Source organism: Dacryopinax primogenitus (genome assembly GCF_000292625.1).
Source record: "Dacryopinax primogenitus strain DJM-731 SS1 chromosome Unknown DACRYscaffold_2, whole genome shotgun sequence".
NCBI lineage: Eukaryota > Fungi > Basidiomycota > Dacrymycetes > Dacrymycetales > Dacrymycetaceae > Dacryopinax > Dacryopinax primogenitus.
The window spans coordinates 681,159-701,930 of NW_024467199.1; the positions used below are offsets into that span (position 1 = coordinate 681,159).

The following is a 20,772-nucleotide window of genomic DNA, read 5'->3' on the forward strand; positions in this document are numbered from 1 at the left end:
GGAGGGGGGGGGGGGGGGGGGGGGGGGGGGGGGGAACGCAGGAAGGGAACACGTATCGTATCAGCGTGACGACGAAGGAGCTAGCTCTTGCTTTGTAGGGTGTCATCTGAGATTAACCACAATACATCGCCCAACTGATTCTTTATGTCCGTCAAGTAGCCCGCCCAGGTATATTGAGGGGAAAGACGCATGCGCCGCCAGATGGCGAGGGCCGCTTTAACTTGGTCCGGACTACTATCAATCGATTGCCCGGCAATCCATTGAGCATCCATGACAGCATCTCCCCGAGTGCTGTGCAGTTTGGCCGAATTGCACACTTCACGCAATTCCGGATCCGGATCCTCAAACACGCGTGCGGACTTGCCAGTGCACATTTCATATGCGATCGCAATGACACAGGCGGCATCGGCATCAGCAGCGTCCATGCATCCCACGGATTGGCCATCGGTCCTCTGTCCGATGGGAAATCGTTCTTTGGAGGCAAATTCGAAATCGATCACCTTCACATCGCCATTATGCAGGACCTAGACAAGAATGAACGAGGTGATCTAGCCACAGCGGGTATGCCATGACACACAACGTTTCTACGGTGAAGATCACGATGAAAAAGACCGTATCTAGCATGACAAATGAGTCGATTCCGCCGAACGGAGAACATACTCACTTGAAATTCAGGTCATCTACCGTGATCATCAGCTGTGCAATGTTCCGCGATCGAAAAGAGGTCTGTCCGCCGAGATCTCCACCAAGATAGTACGGGGAAGTATATCCAACGACCTTGCGTCCAGTGGGATCCAAAACGATCCGCTTGCAAGGTGCCACATATGGATGGGAGTCTAGCTGAGCTAGCGCTCGTATTTCTGCACCGTACAAGGTCACATCGGGTCGGAAGGCAATCCACCGAAATAGAGATTGGTTTCTTCCGATAATATAGTGTCGGAAATCTATGGCCCCAGTAACTGCAAGCTCAGTAACACTAACCCGAGGGATAGTAGTCGGAATTGCTGTCTCGTCCTCAAGGCCGACCTCGTCAAAGATTGGCAAACCGAAATTGGGGTCGTAGCTTGTGGTGACTTCTTCGCCATCTATTCTCAATGCGTTTAGGGTATTCCTAATCGTATCGCCATATCGCACGAGAGCGGCAACAGCCATCGATTCGAGCAGATCACCATCGGTGCAGTCCGTTACCAGCACGACCTGGTATGCTCGACGGGGCAAAAAGTCGACCACCTCGGCTGTCGGATCCGGTCCGGGACCGAGGCATATATTCATCACAAAGAAGCGCATATCTGGGTTGGAGAGAATGTCAAAATTGGGCAGGTTCTCGGGATGCTCTGCCCATCATTTCAGCCGGATGAACACGCTTTGAATATCGAACGCACCATTCTTCCATCCGAAGAACTCTCCTACTTGGCGTGTTGATATTGAGCCATGTTCATAGAGTGGCTTTTGGAAATCCGAGCGATGCTTATTGTTGTTCATCTGGCGTGTTGGGGAATGGGAATTCAACAAGGAAAAACACGAGATGAGTAGTGTTGGGGCTCAGTGTAGGGGGACGCGTGCAACGGAGACAAAAGACCCTGCTTTCACCAAATATAGCAATTTCTCTCAAATCTGAACATATGGGTATACACTCAAGCACATAGTTATGCTATAATATAATACAGTGAAAAATATGATAATATCACCCATACCAAGTCGAAGCGCTTGTGGAGATCCTTCCAATAAGCTTCGTTCACGGAGCAAGCGAAGTAACGCGTTCGTTCTCGCGAGGTGCACTTGAAGGAGAAGAAGCTCACTTCGTTGTCGGCGCGGCCCTGCAGCAATTGCAGGGTGGGTCGTATACCATACCCAAGATGGGCCGCCGCAGCAGCACCGAGCGGGAAGGCAGTCCAGGCTTCTTCCATATACACCATGTCTTCTCCAGAGTCGAACCCTAACAGCACCTCTTCCGGCCGCAGCGGCGCGAACTCAGCATCTTCTTCGGCAGGCGGTATCATCTATTCAGAAGTTCAAACACGACGATAGTAAATTGATGAAGTGTTCACCTTGGTGGCCGCCTCGACGATGGCCGCCTCATTATAGGAATGCGTGAGATCCCAGTCCACCGAAACCCGAGCCGTTGGCCTCCGGTGGCTGGCATGCATGTACTTGAGCCGTATCCAAAGTCGTCCTCCAATCCTTCCAACGAGTACGGTCGCCTCCTTGTCTGCGACTGCTATGAAGTTCGCATGTCGCAAAACGTCTTGCTGGCAGTCTGGGTCAGCGATGAGATCGGCCTTGGCGCACTGCTGAAACTCCGCGGTGGGCCAGGCAGGTCGAGACGGCAGCTTTATCTTCTTGATGACCGTATATTTAGCAGTACGGTCACGCGAGAGATAGAGAAGAACGTCGAATTGCGCGGGGATCGTGAAATCTAACACAACCTCGGTATCAGGGATAGTCGCCAAAGCCCAGTTGGTCGGAGAGGCCGAAGATGACATCGTCGGAGAACAATACAGCCGTATCACTCCTGTCTCCTTGACTCCCCACGCAATACCCTCGCTTGGCGTCTCGAAAACCTTGACACGCTGGGGAGCAGCAGCCAAGGACACGTCCAGGTTGTCGGGTTCAACCCCAGAGGTGAAGGATTTCTCAATATCGTCAACGCCGGTCAGATAGACCCTGTCGCTTTGATCGCTGATGGTAACAAGATAACCATTTACGAAAGTCCCTGTAAGGCTGCCGTGCTGTCAAGAATGAGCATTACGAAGGGATTCTACAAACGAGGGATGCCGAAGACATACCCATAACTCTCGAAGGACCTCAGGGGAGATGGTCTCCTCGTCTCTCCATACCTTGCGTATATGAGGGTGTTCTTCATCGTCCAAGCGAAAGAACCTCGCGTATGTGCCATTGAATGCGACAGGCTCAGAAGAACGCAAGATCTCACGCCGGAAGGTGAAACCTCCAGACCCCAACAGGAGGAGATAAGTAGTGGGTTTCGACCTGGAAGTTGCCGTCATGTTGAAAGCCTCCTTCGAATCCGTGCGCCGCTTGCGGCTGACAGCCTCGTAGGAGACGAGGATTTGGATGCCCGATGGGGTCTGAGCGATAGCGCCGGACGTGATTCGAGCGTTAGCGCGATGAAGTCCTGCGTCTTCAGGGATCCATTCGAAAGAAGAGACGGTAACTGCCCGGAAAGATCGCCTAGCCAGCGCGTAGCGCAGATCTTCCCATTCTCGTGTGCGCGAATCAACCACGGCCCTGTTGTAACCATCCAGGTGATGGGCGATTCGTCGCGCTGGAACATGACGGTGTCCAGCTTGGAGAGCGTCCATAAGTCAGTATCGAAAGACATCCCTTGAGAGCGCTGGTGACATTCCCCATGCAGAACGAGCTGTTATAGAGGCAAAGCATGAGACCCGCCATGCTGTTATGATGGGCTCAGTTTGTGTCGCGGATATCGATGTAGCGGATGTTTTTACTCACTGTCCATCACATGATAGGCTTCCATTATTATCCGCAATACAAAGGGTCTGGGCGAACTGCACCAGGCCAGTTGTGGCCTACAGCGTGACTTCCACGTGGATCTCCACGGAGTTACAACATGCTTGCTAATATATAATGCCAGATCATTGATTGGGTATCCAAGAGTGCCTACTGCTACAACCATTGCCCTAAGAAATTGCCATGTACTCGGAGAGCGGTCCAGTAGAAGCAAGCTAATAAAAGTACGTCCATGTGCCAAGATCTATTTTCCCAGTGACTACATCCCAATAAAATTCAAAAATCCAAAATCTGGTTCGCAGCCGCGAAGAGTGCCTTCGTTCTAGGGTTGCGTGCTTCTGTCAGATCCAACGGAGCAAGCCCCATCGCGCGAACGGCTTCGATGCCACCGACACGCTCAGCGTCTTCGATTGTGCCACGGCCGACATGCAGACACTCGCCCATGCCACCAGGGAAGTCAGGGGGAGGTGTCCCTGGAAACGGCAAGTCAGCATCAATCTCGGTGTAACATCAGGTGGCACATACCACTGAGGAGGGTCTCGCGCTGTCCTGCGAGATACTCTACATTCTTCAAGCACAGCGGGGTGGTAGGGATGTAGAGCACGCTGCTGTCGGTCTTGCCTTGGTGCTCGGGATCGACAGCATGGACCGTATCGCAATGCCACGCGACATAGTCGCCCGGCTGAACCCTCGGCATATGGGTCATTGCCTTCGACAGTCGCAGGTGTGGATGGAGAAGCGCGCTAAGCTCCTGCGCCATGCCGGGCGTGGCGCCATGCAGGATGGATGTCTGCTTTGGGAGGAGACGGAAAGAGCGGAGATAATCGGCAGAAAGGTCCGCCCCGGCGGCGGCGGTGGTGTGGCCCGGAGGTCCGAAGAAGGGGCGAAGAAGCCAGTATGCGGTGGCTTGTCGGATGAGCGGCATGACGAGGAGGGTGCCTTCATGTGCACCTACAGCGGACATACTCAACTGTTCACGAACTATGAGCACTAGTGTGGTTCGGAACAAAGTGCATATACGTACCCAACCCTGGAACATCCGGAACATCGAACAGGCGCCTGGTCCGTTATAAAGGTCCATGTTGGCGCGAAGACGACCGCGGACGGAGTACGGGTTGTATTTCTCCCACTCACCGTTCCAAATCGGGGCATAGAGGTTGCGGTATTCGCGATCTTCCCAGCGTTCAACTCCGCCTCCATCAACATGGGGCCCCAAAGAGAAGGTCTTGTCGCCCGGCTGTCGGATGCGCAAGCGATCGCAGTACGTTGCGCTGTGGTCGAAACTGATGGCCTCGGCTGGGTTGGAACGGTCCGTGTCGTCATCCCACAAGCTCATTAGGAATTGCTGCGCCAGGAGCAGGTTGGGATGTGCGCGAGCTTCCATCTGACTGGTCGACCAATAAAGCTCGTACACCTGGGGGTCTTTAGGAGGGAAAGCTGGGAAGAAGGAAACGAGGTCAGTGTTGTGAAGATGGAAGAATGAAGTAAATATTCACACCTTTGGTGGAGGGGTTGGCTTTGATATAGGAACGCAGCCTATCTTTCCACTCAAGGGCCTGCTCCTTCGGAACGACGTTCTTGATGACGCACGCGCCTCTCTTTCGAATTTCCTCCCTCGTGCTGTCCGATGCGCTGGAGATGTCCGAGAAATCAAGAACAGGGATCACCTAAGAAGGTCGAAGTCAATCCCTGGGGAAGCGAGCGTGAGAGCCGCAAGTAGCTTACCTCGCTCCCCCTTCTGACTATCTCATTCAATTCCGTCTCAAGTGAAGTGACAAGCCGTTGCCAGCTGGCTTCAAGCTTCCCCCGCTGCTGAGCGTTAGCTCCCAGGATCTGTTCCTTCAGCGTAGCGAAACGCTGGGGAAGCTCCTGGACGCGGTCGGACAACGAAGCAAAGACAGACGAGATGTCCCCCTCCGGCTTTGCAAAGGTGGGAGTCATGGAGGATCGTCCCATCATCTTAGTCATGTGGGAGACCGGCATGAGGTGCGGCAGGATGGTGGGACCTTGAGTGAGGACCGGCATTGTCGCAAGTCGTAGGGCGACAAGATGAGAGTCGAGGGTGTCCTTGGCGAGTTGAGTTAGCATTGAAAGCTCAGGTATTTATATCGGAGATTGTCCTCGGAATGGTTGGAGATAGAAGCACACTGTCGAGAAGAACATTAGTTGGGATGAGGGGTCCCATTATTCCGTATTTCGTGTAGCACCACATCTCTGGGGGGCCCCCTTCGGGTGGACTTCGAGGAGGGCACCCGACGGTCGGCGTTGCTCCAGTTTCATGCAAAAGAGGCACGGAACGGAAGAAGACGCGGAACGTATTCCCTTTGGGGAAATGTCCCCGTGTTCCGTAAGGGTCCGGCGGATGCCTTTCCGCTCAATGTGGCGTAAGCACCCACCTCGAAGTCCTTCCCCTCAAGCTGGCATATCCTCCAACAACCCCCGGTCAACTTTGCAATCGTGGCTCACACAAACGACCACCAGGAGGGGCCCTATAGCACCGGGTACATCCCGACCAATTACACCGGTAACATGATCGTTTTCTCGGCACAAAACGATCAGTACCGAAAGAGAAAGCGAGTCCACAGGGCTTGCGACCAGTGCCGGAAGAGGCGGGTACGTGCCGCTTTGCCCTCCTCCTCTCTATCCATCCGCTCGCCTTACTGATCCGCTCACTATAGCGTCGCTGTGAGCCTTCTCCAGACGAAGTATGCGCGTTATGTCAGAAAGATGGGCTCCCGTGCAGGTATGTTGTGCAGTTATTATTTCCCAGCGCGTTATCAGGGACCTGCGGGTTGATGTCTAAAATTTTACAGTCTGACCGCGAGCGAAGGTGCGCCCCCCGCACCGAGTCGATCCGCCTCGTTTGGGCAGAATGGCCCGGCGGAAAGGACGTTGAGCGTGCCCTCAATGTCGTCATATCAAGGCTCTGTCCCTGCTCTCCCTACTCCGGAGGAAGAGCGCAAGGACCTGCTCTCCACTGCCATGTCTGCTTCCAACCCAACTCAGAGCCCCCAGGATTCCATTGGTGGTAGTGCTGCGACAAATGCAATCCGGAAAGGAGGAAGGGTTTCCCGATTCGTGGGTGACCTGAATCCTGAAGCTCAGCTCCTCGAGGAGACGCCTTCTTCGCACGCGTCATCTCGGGCAAGCAGCCACGAAAGGGGCGACATCGGCGTGTGGATTAAACAGCCTCGTCATCACCACAAGGTCGACGACAATGATTCAACAAAACCAGAGGTGCTTGACCCACAATCACCAGGCTCTGAGATGTCAGACATACCTGAGCGTCAGGAGGACCTTCAATACTCTGCCATCGCGACACTCGAAGGACACATCCGCGCGGCAGAAAACTTCAAACTTCCGGACAGGCCAGATGTTCTTGCCTTTTTCAACATCTACTTCAATCACGTCAACAACATTATCCCAATTATAGATGAAGAGCAGTTTCGCCATGCCTATGAGAAGGGACGGCTTCCCTTTGTGCTCATGCTTGCGGTGATTCTCGTTGCTTGCAGACATGAGTCGGCAAGGCCCCACCTGCGTTTCACCTTCGACGGCCTTCATGTGGAACCTCGTGCATTTGCTCGTGCGGTCGCTGCTACTTTGACAGCCCTCCTGAAAGCCGAGGTCGAAAGAGACAAATACACGTTGATCCAAACGCTCATGCTGGCATCCATGCATGCAGAAGGCCTCAATGGCAATGAAGAAGCATCTCTGCGACTCTCTGATGCTGTTCACCACGCCGGTACAATTGGGCTCCACTTGAGCCGCGGCATTGGCGCGGGCGAGGATAAGCGTAACCTACGCCTGTTTTGGGCACTGTGGAGCCTCGACCGCTTGAATGCAGGCATCAACGGCAGAGCAGTCATCATTCACGAACGGGACGTTCCAGAAAGACCGGCCTCGTTCTGCGACACTCCAGAGGATAAGGCGAAGTATGGAGCTTTTGATCTGTGGCTCAAGATCACGTCGTTTTTGGACAAGGTCATTGCGCTGTACAGACCCAGCCAAAAACTTGAGACCCCGTGGGAACACGGCTTCCCTACCTTCGAGGAAGTGGTCGGTGAAGATGCTGAAACCTTGACTCCCGAACAAATCGGTATGTCATCTTGATTCCACGGGAATTCCTGGCGTGACCTAATGAGTCTCTCAGCGATGTTCGAGTTGTATTACCATTGTGTAGCCATCTTGTCTTGCCGTCTTAGGCATTCCACCCCCTTACCTCCCTCGGCACCATCGCGTATCCTTCAATCCCTTTCGGCACTGCGTATTGTCAAGATATCGAATGAGGAGAATCTCGCACAGCTCCCTCCTATTCCGGTCATCCCATATGCATTGACGCTGTCCATGACGGTTTCCTATCGCCAGTACAGGGAGGCGAAGCTCCAGATGCACAGAATGCGCTTCCGAGCCGACTGGGAGAGGGCCCACAGAGCCCTCGCCGCCCTCGGCAATCAGTGGTGGTCTGCGGAAGCGCTCGCAAAACTTGGCCAGCATGCCATGGAAAGAATCGAACGTAAGGGCAAGAGCCCAGGAGGTGAGCAGACTTGTTGAAGATATTCTGCGGTGGTGCCAACTTTTCATAAACAGATGATGTGTCACCAAACCATACCCTGGTTGGTTCCGGGGAATCGGCGTTGAGCGGTGCCACACGGTCACACACTGCATCAACACAGCCCAGTCTGTTCCCCATCAACACAGATTTCCAAAGTGGTAAGCAATTTGGTTGTCGCACCATCCGGGTGGTCGCTGACTTCGCCTGTCACAGCCTCGAGCGGCTCAGCTTTCTCGCAGAGCGCCGGATTTCCTCCTGCGCTGTACAGCAGCTCAGTTGGCGGTCAACCCCTCTTGGGAGGTTACGATATTCCTTTCTTGCAACCATCATTCCCAGACCCCACTCTCAACGCATCTTTCTTGGATCCATTGCTTTGGGACGACACCCAGATGTGGAGCACGTTCCACACAAATGGAACTAGTTGATATGTCACCGCGAGCTCTCGAAGATCAGAAGAAGACAGAGTTGTACTGTAGGTTTTACAGGGATATTGGGCTTTTAATCTGTCATGTAATTTTGCCGGGTCAGCACTTGTGCTTATGCCTATGTTTGTCCCCCCTCCCCTCTAAAGCGAGAAACGGGTCGATCTCCGATATTACTTCAGCCTCATCCTCATTCAAATACGACACACTCGACAAGAAACACGGCGATCGTATTGTTTCGTCATACTTCCATCAAGGGACGGGCAGAACACTCGGTCCGTGGACCGTGCGGATGTGGCTTCCGCAGCCCGCCATATTTCAACTCAGCCAGTTAGAAGTCGTCCAGCCTACGTATTCGGCATTTCAGCCGCACGCCCTTCTTCTCTGTGGCAAATCCGGGGCGATGGACCATCTGATGTTCTTCGTCACCTGGCTAGGGATACCAAGGTGGTGATGCGATGTGGCATGAGTCGATTCTCACCACATCCCCGCCTTCTCACCTGACAACGAATTCAGGCGTGGTGACCGCACTCGATTTATTTGGGAACCCAACCCAAGCTCCGGAACTGGTGGATGTAGCCTACCACCGAATATGAGAAAGCAGCCGCAACCCCGCAGTTCGATCCGCGGCCCGCGAGGCGGGAGAAAAGAAGCCTTAACTCGGGCTGTCTGTGAGCGTTTAGGGCCCCAGATTCCTCTAGGTTGCATATGCAGTGATGATATCCTAGTTTCTTCGAGAGCCGACCGGCGCCAGGAATTGCCGGTCTTCAGAATTCAGGGATATTACGATAACGGCCCCGTGCTTTTCGGAGAGTCCAACGTGAAAAATCCCCAGTTGTTTAGAATGACCAGAGATAGGAAGGGTTCGCCCGCAAGAGCCGCAATTTGCGGAGCGCGTTCCGCACCTGGCATTCTGGAAACTCCTTGGCTATGCTGACCAGAAGTCCATTATTGTATATAGATGCTGAGTTGGCAGAAAGAAACATGACGGTGTACCGGCGGGCAGAGGATCTTGGGCCTCCCACAGGGTTGTTTTGGTGGCCAACTCAGCCTTTCCTTCGAAGGTGCCGAGCGAAAGCTGACACACGCAGAAGCCAACCACATACAATACCGTCCAAGCTCTGACATAAGTCCGTGGAAAGACCGTAAAGTTTGTTCCTTGAAAATGTCAATGAAGATTTTCGTCTCGATCTTCTACGTCGACCTCCACCAGGTGAATGCCTTGAATCTTGCAGACATCAGATGAACAAAAGAACGAACGGTGACCATTTATCCAAATGCACATCTTCTGGAGCAAAACGTGGAACTCCTCATAGTCTCCTCCCAAGTACTCAGAGCTCCACACCAGGATCTCGAATAGGTTCAGGTAGTTCTCGCAACGTGTTTCCATTACGCATCCCCACACTACCGTACGATACCTTAAAACAACATAGATGGACTCGGGAGACATACACCTACAGCCAGAAAGATGGAGCCGAAATTGAGGAATTGTTGGAGGGTCAGGTTCGGAGGATAGGGAGGGTCACGAATGGCGAGAGGCACCTACAACCCACGCGGCAAGGCAGCATAAAAATGAGGAGGCAAGGCCTGCAACCCAAGTTTTGCGCGCGCTCACTGAGATTGGGGAGGCTTGCATGCCTTCGACCTGGTCCGCAGTATCGGACTGGGGATCCTCGCGGACCGACCCAGTCGAGAGAGAACCAAATAGACCAATCCACACAGAATACAGCGTCAGCGCGAGACCGACGACTATGAGCCGAGGTAATAGCAGCGCCGAAATAGTAACATAGAGACCTGCCGACATGGAAGACACAGTGTCAATGTCGGATGACGGTAGGAGGAGGGCATCGCGTGCGAAAGGCGTATGATGTACAACACAGCGAGCAGACTAGAGACGGGGACGGATAGGGATACGGATAAGGTACATCGTCGGCCTATTTGCCAAGGCGAATGCCAATCGGATTAGTTTGGCGCACAGCGCCCTCGAGAAGGACTGCAAGCAGCCCACAGAAGATATTCGTGTGTCGTGTGGTCGAGTGTCGAACATCAATCAGTCGATGGTAAGCATAGGTAGTGTCACACATAAGACCCCGGAATGCGAGAGAAAGGTGAGAGCGAACATTGAAAGCTGTTATTCGAAATTTGAAGTTGAAATTCGATCCAGATCGTAAGTCGTAAAGCGAGGGGCGAACGGTCCACGCTCGCGTGTTTGTTGGTACAGTATCGTACAATCGCGAAGTCGAGATGAGCGAGTAGGTCGAACTTCGTGGGCGGAGAGCGCTCAGCGCTCATTATGGTTCCTCACAGCATCAGATAGTCGACTGACGCCGGCCTCTGTGAGCCCGGTTGAGGACGGCATCTCCTCTTCGGGAAAATCGAACGTCACACCGGGCCTGTTCCTCCGCCCTCTGTTGGCGCGAGCCTTAGCAGCATCCTGCTCGATCCATCGAGCGATGACCTGATCGACGTCAACGGTCTCTGGGACTGTGCCCCAGGTCTGGTAGACGGACGATCGGGCGGATTCGAGCCCCGATGTGTCGCCTTCGGTGGTTTCGCCCGTCCACACCTCAAGCGAGGCAACGGAGAGCGTCTTTTTGGCACGGTGACGGAGAGCAGCGGCAACAGCGTGTTGGGGCACACGCTGAGCTGGGCGAGTGGTCGAGGTAGCACCCGGCTGACGGCGTATTGTAGGCAAGCCGGGAGGAGGGGCACCGTCTACACCAGCAGCGGCAGCGGACGCGCCGCGCCTATGAGTGTGACGGAACTCCTCGCGCTGGGCGGCGGCGTCGGTGCCAGACTCGAATGACGAGCGACGGGGTGACTCCGGCATCTGCGGAGGACGGAAAACGACGATATCCTCCTCTGGCATGTTGGCGAACCGGGTCTTGCGCACGAGGCGAGCGGCGTTCTCAGGACCCAGAGCAGCGAAGACGGTCGCGGGGTTGAGAGGGACAGACGGCCGCCCGTGGCGTACGGGGGCGGGAGCAAGGAACGGCCCAGGAGCGGGCGGGCCAGCAGCAGTAGCAGGAGGGGGAACAGCAACTGCCGAAACAACAGGAACCTTAATAGGCAACAGGGGAATCTGGACAGTTTCTCCAAAAGCATTGCGCGGTACCGAGGTAGTTTGGGCGGGCGCGCTGGCAGTCGGCTGTGCAACAGCAGGGAGGATGTGCCTCAGGGCATCGGAGGACGGCGAGATGCTTGCTAGCGGTACAACGTGCGCCGTGGGACGCTTGAGAATCCCAACAGGTGCAGGTGGTGCGGTCGGGTTCTTGGGTTTGACGGGAGTATTGGGAGGAGCCTAAGAGAGCAGGAAGGAGTTAGTAAACAGCGCACTCGGGTCGGGCCGTGCCCTTTTCTGGAGGGCGTGACGTACCCTTATCACGCTTTCTGACAGGGTCCGCACGCGCACGGTCTTGGAAGCATGTGCTGTTGGCTTCGGTGGAGTAGATGGATCGCGATCGCGATTGGAAGAAGAGGCCGAGGCATCAGAGTGCCTGGAATGGACAGAAAGGTTGGAGCTGCTGCTGGCAGGCGTGAGAGGAGAAGCGAGGGTGTTCAGGATCTCCTGCTCGCGTTCGCGTTCCGACTGGCGCGAGTTGGACGAGTCCGCGCTGTAAGGGACCGATCCTGCCGACGTTGGGGGAGAAGTTGGGGCCGTAGTGCGCTGGGATAGGTAGACAGGGGGCAGGGGTGCGTCTAGCCCTTGCCTTCCCAGGATAGGAGATGTGCGGATAGGGGCTGAAGCCGCCAGAGGGACCGCAGCAGTCAGAGGAGAAGACTTGCTATCGAACGAAGCGCGTCTGCTGCTTCTGTTGGTCTGATACAATAGGGTCAGTTGGTAATTCAGGAGACAAGCTGTGTTCGGCCCACCTCGGTAGCCGCGTTCTCTGGGACAGCCTCTAGACGCGGCGTGTGGATGCTGCTTCCTGAAGAACGACGAGGGTGTGATGGGGCCGGAAGGAGAACAGGGGCCGGAGCGGCCTTCGGCACTGAGGGGGGAGCTGAGACTATGACTGCTGCTGGTGCGAGCTTGGGTGCTGGAGGGGGAGGGGGAGGAGGGGCTAGCTTGGGAACGGGAGCGCGTACGTCCTGGATGGAGATGGAGATGTTGCCTTGCTCGAGGATGATGCGACGCGGGCGGCGATCGCTATCACTGAGGGAGCTGAAGCCGGAGGTGATACGATTGGATGATGCTTGGTTGCGCAGTGTAGCCTGGGTGAGGAAGGCGTCTACTTTGTCTGCAGAGGAGATGCTGTTCGCTGCAGGACGTGGGTTGGGCATCGTCGGTGCGCCTGCGCTGGTCCTTTGTGCTGCGTGTGCGGCTGCGGCTTCCTTGAGTCTGCGTTCAGCCTGCGCCTTTGCGACTTCGATCAAGGCTTCGTTTGATGGCATATATCGAGGTTGCTTGACGGGTTGGAGGGCGGCGTCTACGTTTGCAAGACGAGCGCGACGACGTTCAGACTCTGCGACATAGTCCTTAGGATACCAGAAGGGATCATTGGCAGCAGCCATAGAGGATATATGCATACAACGAGGAGAGAAGGTGGACGTTGAGAAGAAAGAGAGGAGGGATGCCAGTAGGGAAGACGCGTCAAACGTTGCCTCGGTCGGGTTTTCTAGGAGTCGTGTCGCGATGGGCCGGGCACAGCACGGGGCGCGACGAACGAGGGCGAATTTACTTGCGGGGAAAGTCGAGTCAGAGCACTCTGATATGAGATAAGGCCGTGGATTATTGAGAATAATTCAGTTAACGACTGGATGAGAGGGGGGATAATAACACATCATTTATCACCCATATTTCTTCCTCATTATACCTCTCCCTTCAAGTTCATCATCAGTTGGAGTTGACACGCCCTCCTACAGTCTCGGGAAGAAGGCTCGGGTAGGGGACTGTGCCTCTCAGGTGGAGTCTCTTCCTCTGACGTCGTCTGGCCCCTCTCAACTCTTCTCCACATGTTGGAAATTCCTTCTTAAGTCTTACGAAACACCCTTCTCAGCCCCGGTCCTTCGGCTTACACGCATTTGGCGCTTCCAGTCCCTCACGAAGCACATCATGATGCTCAACAGTTTCCGTACCAACCCCACATTGCAGGATGATAAATTTACATTTGACGATTGCGTCATGCAATCCAACTTGGAGAAGCCGACTGATCATCCCACTTCAAAGATGCTTGTTCGCGCCTTCTTTTGCAACATGACCATGAGTAGGCATATGCTCCTGTTTTGCTCGAAGTCCCTCCTAGGAAAGCTAGCCATGGTGTGACCCCACCTAGATTTGAAGTCTTCGGCGGTTGTATTCATCAATGCTACAGAACTACAGAAACATACAGCTAATTCGTCTCGCACTGTCTTGTATGGAAATGTGTTTCTACTAATGGTCCATCGGAATGTCCATCACCACATGCGTATGTACGCCGATTGAGCGTGCGATGAACACTCGACATGATCCAAGTTCACGATTCCCCGCAGTGCGGAAATGAGAATCATAGAAATGACAGACAGCCATAGCTTGATCCAGGTTTAGCGCGAGTAAGTCGGCCATCGAGTAGATCAGCTACACAAGGCGCAACATTAGACAATATGAGTAAAGTGAGCGCTTAAGAGGACTGACAGAAGGTGGGTTCTCATCGTCAGACAGCCTTTTGACAATGAGGTATGCTGGCTCTGTGCCATCCCCTACTGTCCGATTATGCATCTGGCGACTCGAGGATTAGAAATGTGTGACAACGCTCAACAGTGATGCTTACTTTTGCGGAGCGTATGTCGAGTTCACGAAGTGTCTTCCCCTGTTGCTTCATTTGGCTTTCAATGTTATGAATACCTCTGCTCTGTGCATCCAGCTTGGTACTCTGCGCATCCAGCTTGGCGTTGAGCGTGCGCAGTTCTTCCATCACCCTGTTCTGAAGATTACCGCGTCAGTCAGTCGATCAACGTGATATCACAGTGCATGTTCTCACAAGAAGAGCAGCTGGAGCTGGCGCGGTCGCAGGGAAGACTTCGGGATCTGTGATGTGATTCTAGTGATGCTCATGGCATGGTACAGGCCACCTACGGGACGTAGCGACACACGCGATGCGTGCGGCATCATGGTACGTTTTGGCATCGTTCATAAAACGGCGTTGTACGTCATTCGAAGGCTGGTTGGCTGTCTTCGAGTTAGCATTGAACTCGCCTCTGTCAACCGCATCGGCGTACCATAGAGCTTCGTCACATCGTTCATGAACCTCTCAGCCTCTCAACGTCAGACTGCTGTACATCGTCCACAACCGCCTCCGGAACTAATACGCCGTTGGGGCCAAGTGGAGCACTGAGTGGCATTCTACAAGAGAGATGTTGTAAGAGAGGGCGCACAGTACTGAGTGGCAACGAGTGACGGCGAGATGAATGGGATGTGGGCTGTGGGTCGCGCGGCGCATCGGGGCCAAATGGCGCGCATCCAGTCACTGTCACGTGACATGTCACGTGCTCCTCATGTGGGAATCAGATCATGAGGCACGATGCTACAGCAGCACCGCACATTACCCGCAGCACCCAAGCTCGCAGTGCATCCTTGGCATCACAACTGCCCATCACTCCTCCAAATCCGCACCACAAGTTGGGAGCACCGCCCCTGGTGATCCTGCCAGAATTTGCTTCTGAGCTTCTGAAGATTTGCCAATCATGGCTTTTGCACGCTGTACAGCCGTTCATGTCCCAAGTCAGCTGCTGCCAATCCACCATCAAAGATAAGTGTAAACCCGCTGACAGCTTGCTGTTCTATTCTGGTGGAGGTAGAGCGTCATCACCTGCCTATGTTGTCCGTAGCTCGCATTGCTATCGCGCAACGCTCCTAAAGTTGATCCTTGGAGAGGGCACGTGCTCCTCTCCGGCTGTCTCACTATGATCTCCCGGTCATACCGGCCGCATGCCCTTTCCCGGCCGACCGGACTCCACCTTGCCGGGTAATTAATGATTATTAACTTTGAAAATACTGGTGGGACCGGAGTCCAAATAGAGGTCGCAAGCCTATTTTCTTAGCTGTGCCCCTAGTGGCCAACCAGAGGCGTGGACAGCTGTCGGCTAGATACCGTACCGGCGCGCTGGTCATGAACTATTCTGCAACGAGGCCATGAAAATGAGACAGGTGGACTTCCGCAGATTATCACACTCGCTACCAGACCCCGGGTCTGATAATATCAATATTATTCTGTATCGTCCCAAAGCAAAAATTGGCTTCTGTCTCAGAGATCGATCACTCAAGCACAGCTATCAAGGTCTCAGACATTCTTCGTACGGAGTATGGGAACCTCATTCTCGTCTGTTAAACCCTTCTTTGTAGCGACACAAAGATTTACGTTCGCCCTTTCAGGGTTCCTGGGCAGATCACGCATCATACAGACTGTGGATCTTGATATATTTCCCCGAAAACTCGGAAGTCACAGAGTGCCGGTACCCTGTCGATCGGGACGGCTGGAGCGGGCCGAGAGTACACGTTGCGTGGTGAGTCAAGTACGGGAAAGGAGTGCCGACGGAAGCCGACCTTCCGCTCATCCATCCTGAAAATACACGGATCAGGACGAGTCCAGCGTCACAGTTGTGGTGCAAAAGTGGCAGTCACGGGTTGGTTATACAATTCCATCCACATGACATCAGTACACAAATATTCAGGCCCAGCGTCGGTTGTTTCATGTCGCAGCGACCGTTCCGGCGGGTGCAAGCGAAGACCTTCAACCCTGGTCCTCGGCGTCTCGCTTCCGTTTCATCTCCCTTGTTACCTTCTGTTGGGCCGCCTCATGCTTGGCCAGCTCCGGCGGCACCTTGGACACGGGACTCTTCGAAATCTCTTGTTTCAAATCATACCTGAAAGGACGTAAGCACACAGGATTGCCAAATAGGGAACATCCAGGAAGGCAGCTTACATAACCTCGTCGTCATCGTTTGTGAGGAACGTGATGGCCACGCCCTGCTTGCCAGCACGACCAGTACGACCTGGATAGGATCGTTGAGGACCTTAATCAGAAGTAAGGTGACGTAGACATACCAATACGGTGCACATATGCTTCGATTGTGTTCGCCATCTGATAATTGATAACTAGACTGACGTCCTGAACATCGATACCACGACCAGCAAGATCTGTTGCGACGAGGATGGCAGCCTTGCCAGAGCGAAGATCGGCGAGTGCCGCCTCACGCTGCTCTTGATTCTTGCCGGAGTGTAATGTGGTTGCGCTCCACTGCCCACGACATCAGTCGAGGTCAATCAGAGACGGACAGGGAACTTACTCCAGCTCGTTGGATGTCCCGTGCAACCATATCTGCCGTCTTCTTTTGGTTGACGAACACAATGATCGGCGCCTCGAATCCCCCAGTATTAAGAATCTCGAGCATTCTCTGCCTGAGGAGCTGTCAGTCAACAATTCTCACTTCGCTATGTGGAGGACGTACTTCTTCTTTTCATCACCGTGAACAAACTCAACGCGTTGTTCAACCGTGTCGACAGCACGGCCAGCCTCGCCAATGGTGATGGTGGCCGGTCGTCGGAGGTACTTGCGCGCCAACCGCTCCACAGCCGGGGGCATAGTTGCCGAAAACAAAGTTGTTACCCTCGTCTTCGCGTTCTTGCCATCTGTATCGACGTCGGCAGACTCGTCTTCTGGCTTGAGGAATTCAGTCGGACAGGCATCCAAAATATAATTGAGGTCCGCTTCAAAGCCGAGGTTGACCATGCGATCGGCTTCATCCATCACGATGTACGTGCACTGTGACAGCACCAGCACATGCCGATCGAGGACATCTTTTAAACGACCGGGCGTTGCAATGACGATTTCGGCTCCTTCACGCAGGTTGAACGCCTGTTCCTCCACCGCACGACCACCCACAATGGAAACAGTCTTGAACCCTAGTGGAGCGGCGAACTTTCGCGCCTCGGATTCGATCTGTTGTGCCAATTCACGAGTGGGTGCTAATATGAGGGCATACGGACCAAGGTGCCGGTTATCGTCAGTTAGTGGAGGTAGTTTTCCGATGTAGACCAACATAGGAATCACGAAGGCAGCGGTTTTGCCGGACCCTAGGAACAGCGCGCTCAGTTCAGCGATCCACGCACTATGGGAGCTGTACATACCTGTCTCTGCAACACCAATAAGGTCTCGATATTGTAGTCCGATTGGAATAGCCTGTCGCTGGATGGGGGATGGCTCTTCGTATCCGATTTTTGCGATAATGTCGAGAATGGGGACGGGTATGATCGATTCCTGCCACGAACGCAGAGGAAGAGGTATGTGCCCACCTGGAATGACGGTCAGAGTCTGGTACAGAAGCCAGCCGAAGAGCCACTGACCTCTAGCAGCAATACTGAAGTCTTCACGGAAAATGCGCCAGTCACGGTCTTTCATCTCAGGCAGGGCTTTCTCTGTCCAATGCCGCTCGTCCACAGTATGTCGTGCGGCTTGACGTCGTTCCATAGGATCAGCATGTTTCTCGTCCTGTCCTCTTCCGCCGTGTGCACCGTCATCCATGCCAGCAAGATGCCCTCTACCGAACATAACACCGGCTCTCACTGCAGGCGTCGAAGTTTCGGCACCGTCCCCGGTGTCCTCCTGTTCATCCCAGTCGAAGATAAATTTGCGATCGCTCATCTTGCGCACTTTGCGCTTCTTCTTGTCAACGCCGAGGTAGCGTGAGCGGATTGCTGACAAGTCATCTTCAGTCATGCTCGGTAAGGAGGGAGTCGAAGTAGATGCTTGTGCATTTCCTGGGGCAGAAAATGATGGTCCTGATGGTGCAGATGGAGTGGCACTACCACTTGCAGGTCCAGCGCTACTCGGTCCTGACGGTGGACCGCCATTTCGAAGCCGATCCGCGCGCGGGCCAGTTGGGATGCCCTGCTGGTGGTGGTATGCTGGTCTAGAAGGCTCATCTCTTATCCGCTTGTCGCGGTGTCGATCGCGATCATCATCTACAATGGTTCAGCATCGATCGGCGAACGTATGACGGGCGGCATACATCTTGGTCGATCCAGAGCTCCTCGACCCGGGCCGGAATAAGCTTGACCTTGGTATCGCAGCTCATTGGCCTGCTTTTCCAGAACATCTCGCTCTTGTGTCGATCTCTCCTCTTTGTCCTTTTGCTCTTTGATGTCCTGCTCTCGTCGTTCCAGCGCGAGTTTCTGTCTCTCCGCTTTAGTGAGGAACTTCGGCTGCGTTTCGCCACGCGTCAGTTCGCATGAATATGGGACTAGAATGCTTTACTCGCCTTAGAAGTTGCCTCTTGTTCTGCCTTCTGCTGTTCCAACAATGCCTGGATAGACAACGGACCTCCTGGACCAACCATAGTAATGCTCAACCCTGAGACGGAGATGAAGGAATGAATGACCGCGTTGCGAAGGGATAAACGGAAGAAGACGGATGGATCTGATTGTGGATGATTCGGATGCAAGCCAAATCGTCCCCGCGGAAGCAGAGTGGCATCTATTTTGTGGTTCCTGGCCTGTCTCATCTTATACGCATGCGGTCACACTACGCAGCTTCTTCCCCGACCACCACACTCATTCACAATCCAAATCCCATTGCCGTACTTGCCGCAGCTATCACATCGTCGGATCTGTGAGCCCGACCGCTAACGTCTGCATCGTGCTAACAGCGTGTTCGGCTCTTCCAAATTCACTTGCCAACTAGTGTCTATGTGAAAGCTCGGTTCGGTAAAGCAAGTTGGGTCTCAATTGGAAGACGGATTACCACCACACCTCTCTGCTCCCATGCATATCCCATTACGGGTCAAACTTGCCTGCACATCTCTTTGTGTTCTCGCCACTGCGTATGTTCATTCCGGTGTCGGTCATGTTTTTACCTGCATAACGATGTTCACGTTCCAAGTGTTTGCAATGGAAGCATCTTCATATTCCCGCTCCTGTCACCGTCGATAGCACTGCGCTTGCATGTGGATCAGATAGACCTTACAAATGTTGCGCTGGCGTATGTCATGTTTTTATGTTCCTGATTTTTTTTTGCTAACCTGCTCGGGTCTTGCAGGGGTTTAATGGGCCAGTATGTATTTGCAGTTGTGGTGGGCATGATCATGGATCGATTCGGGACGTGGGCGTATGTGTCTTCACCTAATTCATCCCGGATCTTACCAACGTTGTGTGAAAGTTGCTCTCTCGGAGGCGCATTCCTTTACATGACCGGGTATGGAGGCATGGAGTATGTTTTATCTACATATTCCTCTGAACCTTCGAATTCCCGGATTGCGATTCGATGGCTCGTTATGCTCAATTTTCTCGCTGGTTTAGGAACGGTCTCGTCGTGGGTCGCTTTTATTGAGCCTCTGAGAGCTGCTTTCTCATGATTGCAATAGATACTTTGGATTTTTGTTCGCAAGCAGCAGGAACTTTCCCAAATCTACAGGACTTGCAACTGGTGTTCCTTTGTCCGTCTTCGGCCTCTCCCCCCTCTTCCTGTCGAGCATTGCTTCCACGTTCTTTTTGGATGCAACAACTGGTCTTCTTGACTCCGCACGCTTTTTGGTTTTTCTCGCGGTGTTACTTGGCATGGTCAATCTGATAGGATCTGGCGGATTGCAGATATGGTCACGAGATGAAACCTCTAGAAAGACTGATCCTGTGCCGCCGATAACGTCAGAAAATCCTCCTGCAGAGTTTCCCGAGACTCCAAGTGAAAACACCCCTCTGATACCTGCCCAACGGCCCGAGGAGCCAGAGAGTGAACTACATCAGCCGTTACCACACTTGCTGAGGGATCCCCACTTTTGGTTGTTCATTGTTATCATCGCAGTCACGACTGGCACGGTATGTGACATTCTTGTGCGAGGATGACAGGCACTTCATCTCATCCGCACAACAGTGTGAAATGGTTATGGCAAATATCGGCACAATCGTTCAAGCGCTGATGCCAGATTCGAGAGGCTTTGCAATCACATACGCATTTTCAGCTTCCAGCACCCTTCAGTCGCCATCGACGTCCCTATCTGTCAGGCAACTTCATGTGCAGCTCATTTCAGCCTTCAACACTGTGTCTCGAATCGGCTCTGGACTGCTGGCAGATCGAATCTGCGCACCGACTTCCTCCGGAGCGCGTCGAGTATCCAGGTTAATTTTTGTGACTATATCTTCCGCTACACTGGCCGTGGCCTTTGGATGGACGGCATGGGGACTTCGTTCTGAGAAAAGCTTGTGGGTCCTGAGCGCTACTACGGGTGCCGGCTACGGTACGGTGTTCACAATAACGTCAGTCTTCGCATCGGTTCAGAGTCACAACACTGATGTGAAACCCTTCAGACCAACCGTAACAGCCAGCGTGTGGGGTA

General features: G+C 53.7%; 7 protein-coding genes across 7 annotated transcripts; 1 reads left to right on the plus strand and 6 right to left on the minus strand.

Annotated features, from left to right (window-relative positions):
- Positions 1-80: 80 nt before the first annotated feature.
- DACRYDRAFT_103898 (uncharacterized protein) lies at positions 81-3,320 on the minus strand (the record flags this gene model as incomplete). Its single annotated transcript, XM_040767837.1, has 7 exons — positions 81-524; positions 578-617; positions 665-1,334; positions 1,383-1,482; positions 1,695-2,000; positions 2,049-2,729; positions 2,787-3,320. The coding sequence occupies 7 exons, from the start codon at positions 3,318-3,320 to the stop codon at positions 81-83; spliced, it is 2,775 nt and encodes a 924-aa protein (XP_040632306.1).
- A 445-nt stretch (positions 3,321-3,765) lies between these two features.
- On the minus strand, positions 3,766-5,430 carry DACRYDRAFT_46468 (DUF1479-domain-containing protein; the record flags this gene model as incomplete). The annotated part of the gene is made up of 5 exons (XM_040774705.1): positions 3,766-3,962; positions 4,015-4,459; positions 4,514-4,926; positions 4,988-5,156; positions 5,215-5,430. The coding sequence occupies 5 exons, from the start codon at positions 5,428-5,430 to the stop codon at positions 3,766-3,768; spliced, it is 1,440 nt and encodes a 479-aa protein (XP_040632307.1).
- A 1,674-nt stretch (positions 5,431-7,104) lies between these two features.
- On the plus strand, positions 7,105-8,034 carry DACRYDRAFT_29109 (uncharacterized protein; the record flags this gene model as incomplete). Its single annotated transcript, XM_040774308.1, has 3 exons — positions 7,105-7,374; positions 7,426-7,588; positions 7,643-8,034. Coding segments are annotated over 3 exons (825 nt in total), but the record flags the coding sequence as incomplete, so codon positions are not given.
- Positions 8,035-9,907: 1,873 nt separating this feature from the next.
- On the minus strand, positions 9,908-10,363 carry DACRYDRAFT_19919 (uncharacterized protein). Its single transcript, XM_040771721.1, has one exon. It carries the CDS (start codon positions 10,268-10,270, stop codon positions 9,989-9,991), a length of 282 nt encoding a protein of 93 aa, XP_040632309.1. The 5' UTR covers positions 10,271-10,363; the 3' UTR covers positions 9,908-9,988.
- A 2,102-nt stretch (positions 10,364-12,465) lies between these two features.
- DACRYDRAFT_19920 (uncharacterized protein) lies at positions 12,466-13,001 on the minus strand (the record flags this gene model as incomplete). The annotated part of the gene is made up of 1 exon (XM_040771722.1): positions 12,466-13,001. A coding segment is annotated over exon 1 (283 nt), but the record flags the coding sequence as incomplete, so codon positions are not given.
- An 839-nt stretch (positions 13,002-13,840) lies between these two features.
- On the minus strand, positions 13,841-14,689 carry DACRYDRAFT_103903 (uncharacterized protein; the record flags this gene model as incomplete). The annotated part of the gene is made up of 6 exons (XM_040767838.1): positions 13,841-14,023; positions 14,081-14,164; positions 14,217-14,369; positions 14,427-14,473; positions 14,522-14,614; positions 14,665-14,689. The coding sequence occupies 6 exons, from the start codon at positions 14,687-14,689 to the stop codon at positions 13,841-13,843; spliced, it is 585 nt and encodes a 194-aa protein (XP_040632311.1).
- Positions 14,690-15,679: 990 nt separating this feature from the next.
- DACRYDRAFT_92744 (Pre-mRNA-splicing ATP-dependent RNA helicase PRP28) lies at positions 15,680-18,780 on the minus strand (the record flags this gene model as incomplete). Its single annotated transcript, XM_040777104.1, has 9 exons — positions 15,680-16,308; positions 16,368-16,437; positions 16,490-16,682; positions 16,732-16,843; positions 16,894-17,518; positions 17,573-17,737; positions 17,789-18,406; positions 18,454-18,646; positions 18,703-18,780. 9 exons carry the CDS (start codon positions 18,778-18,780, stop codon positions 16,176-16,178), a joined length of 2,187 nt encoding a protein of 728 aa, XP_040632312.1. The 3' UTR covers positions 15,680-16,175.
- Between the last annotated feature and the right edge of the window lie 1,992 nt (positions 18,781-20,772).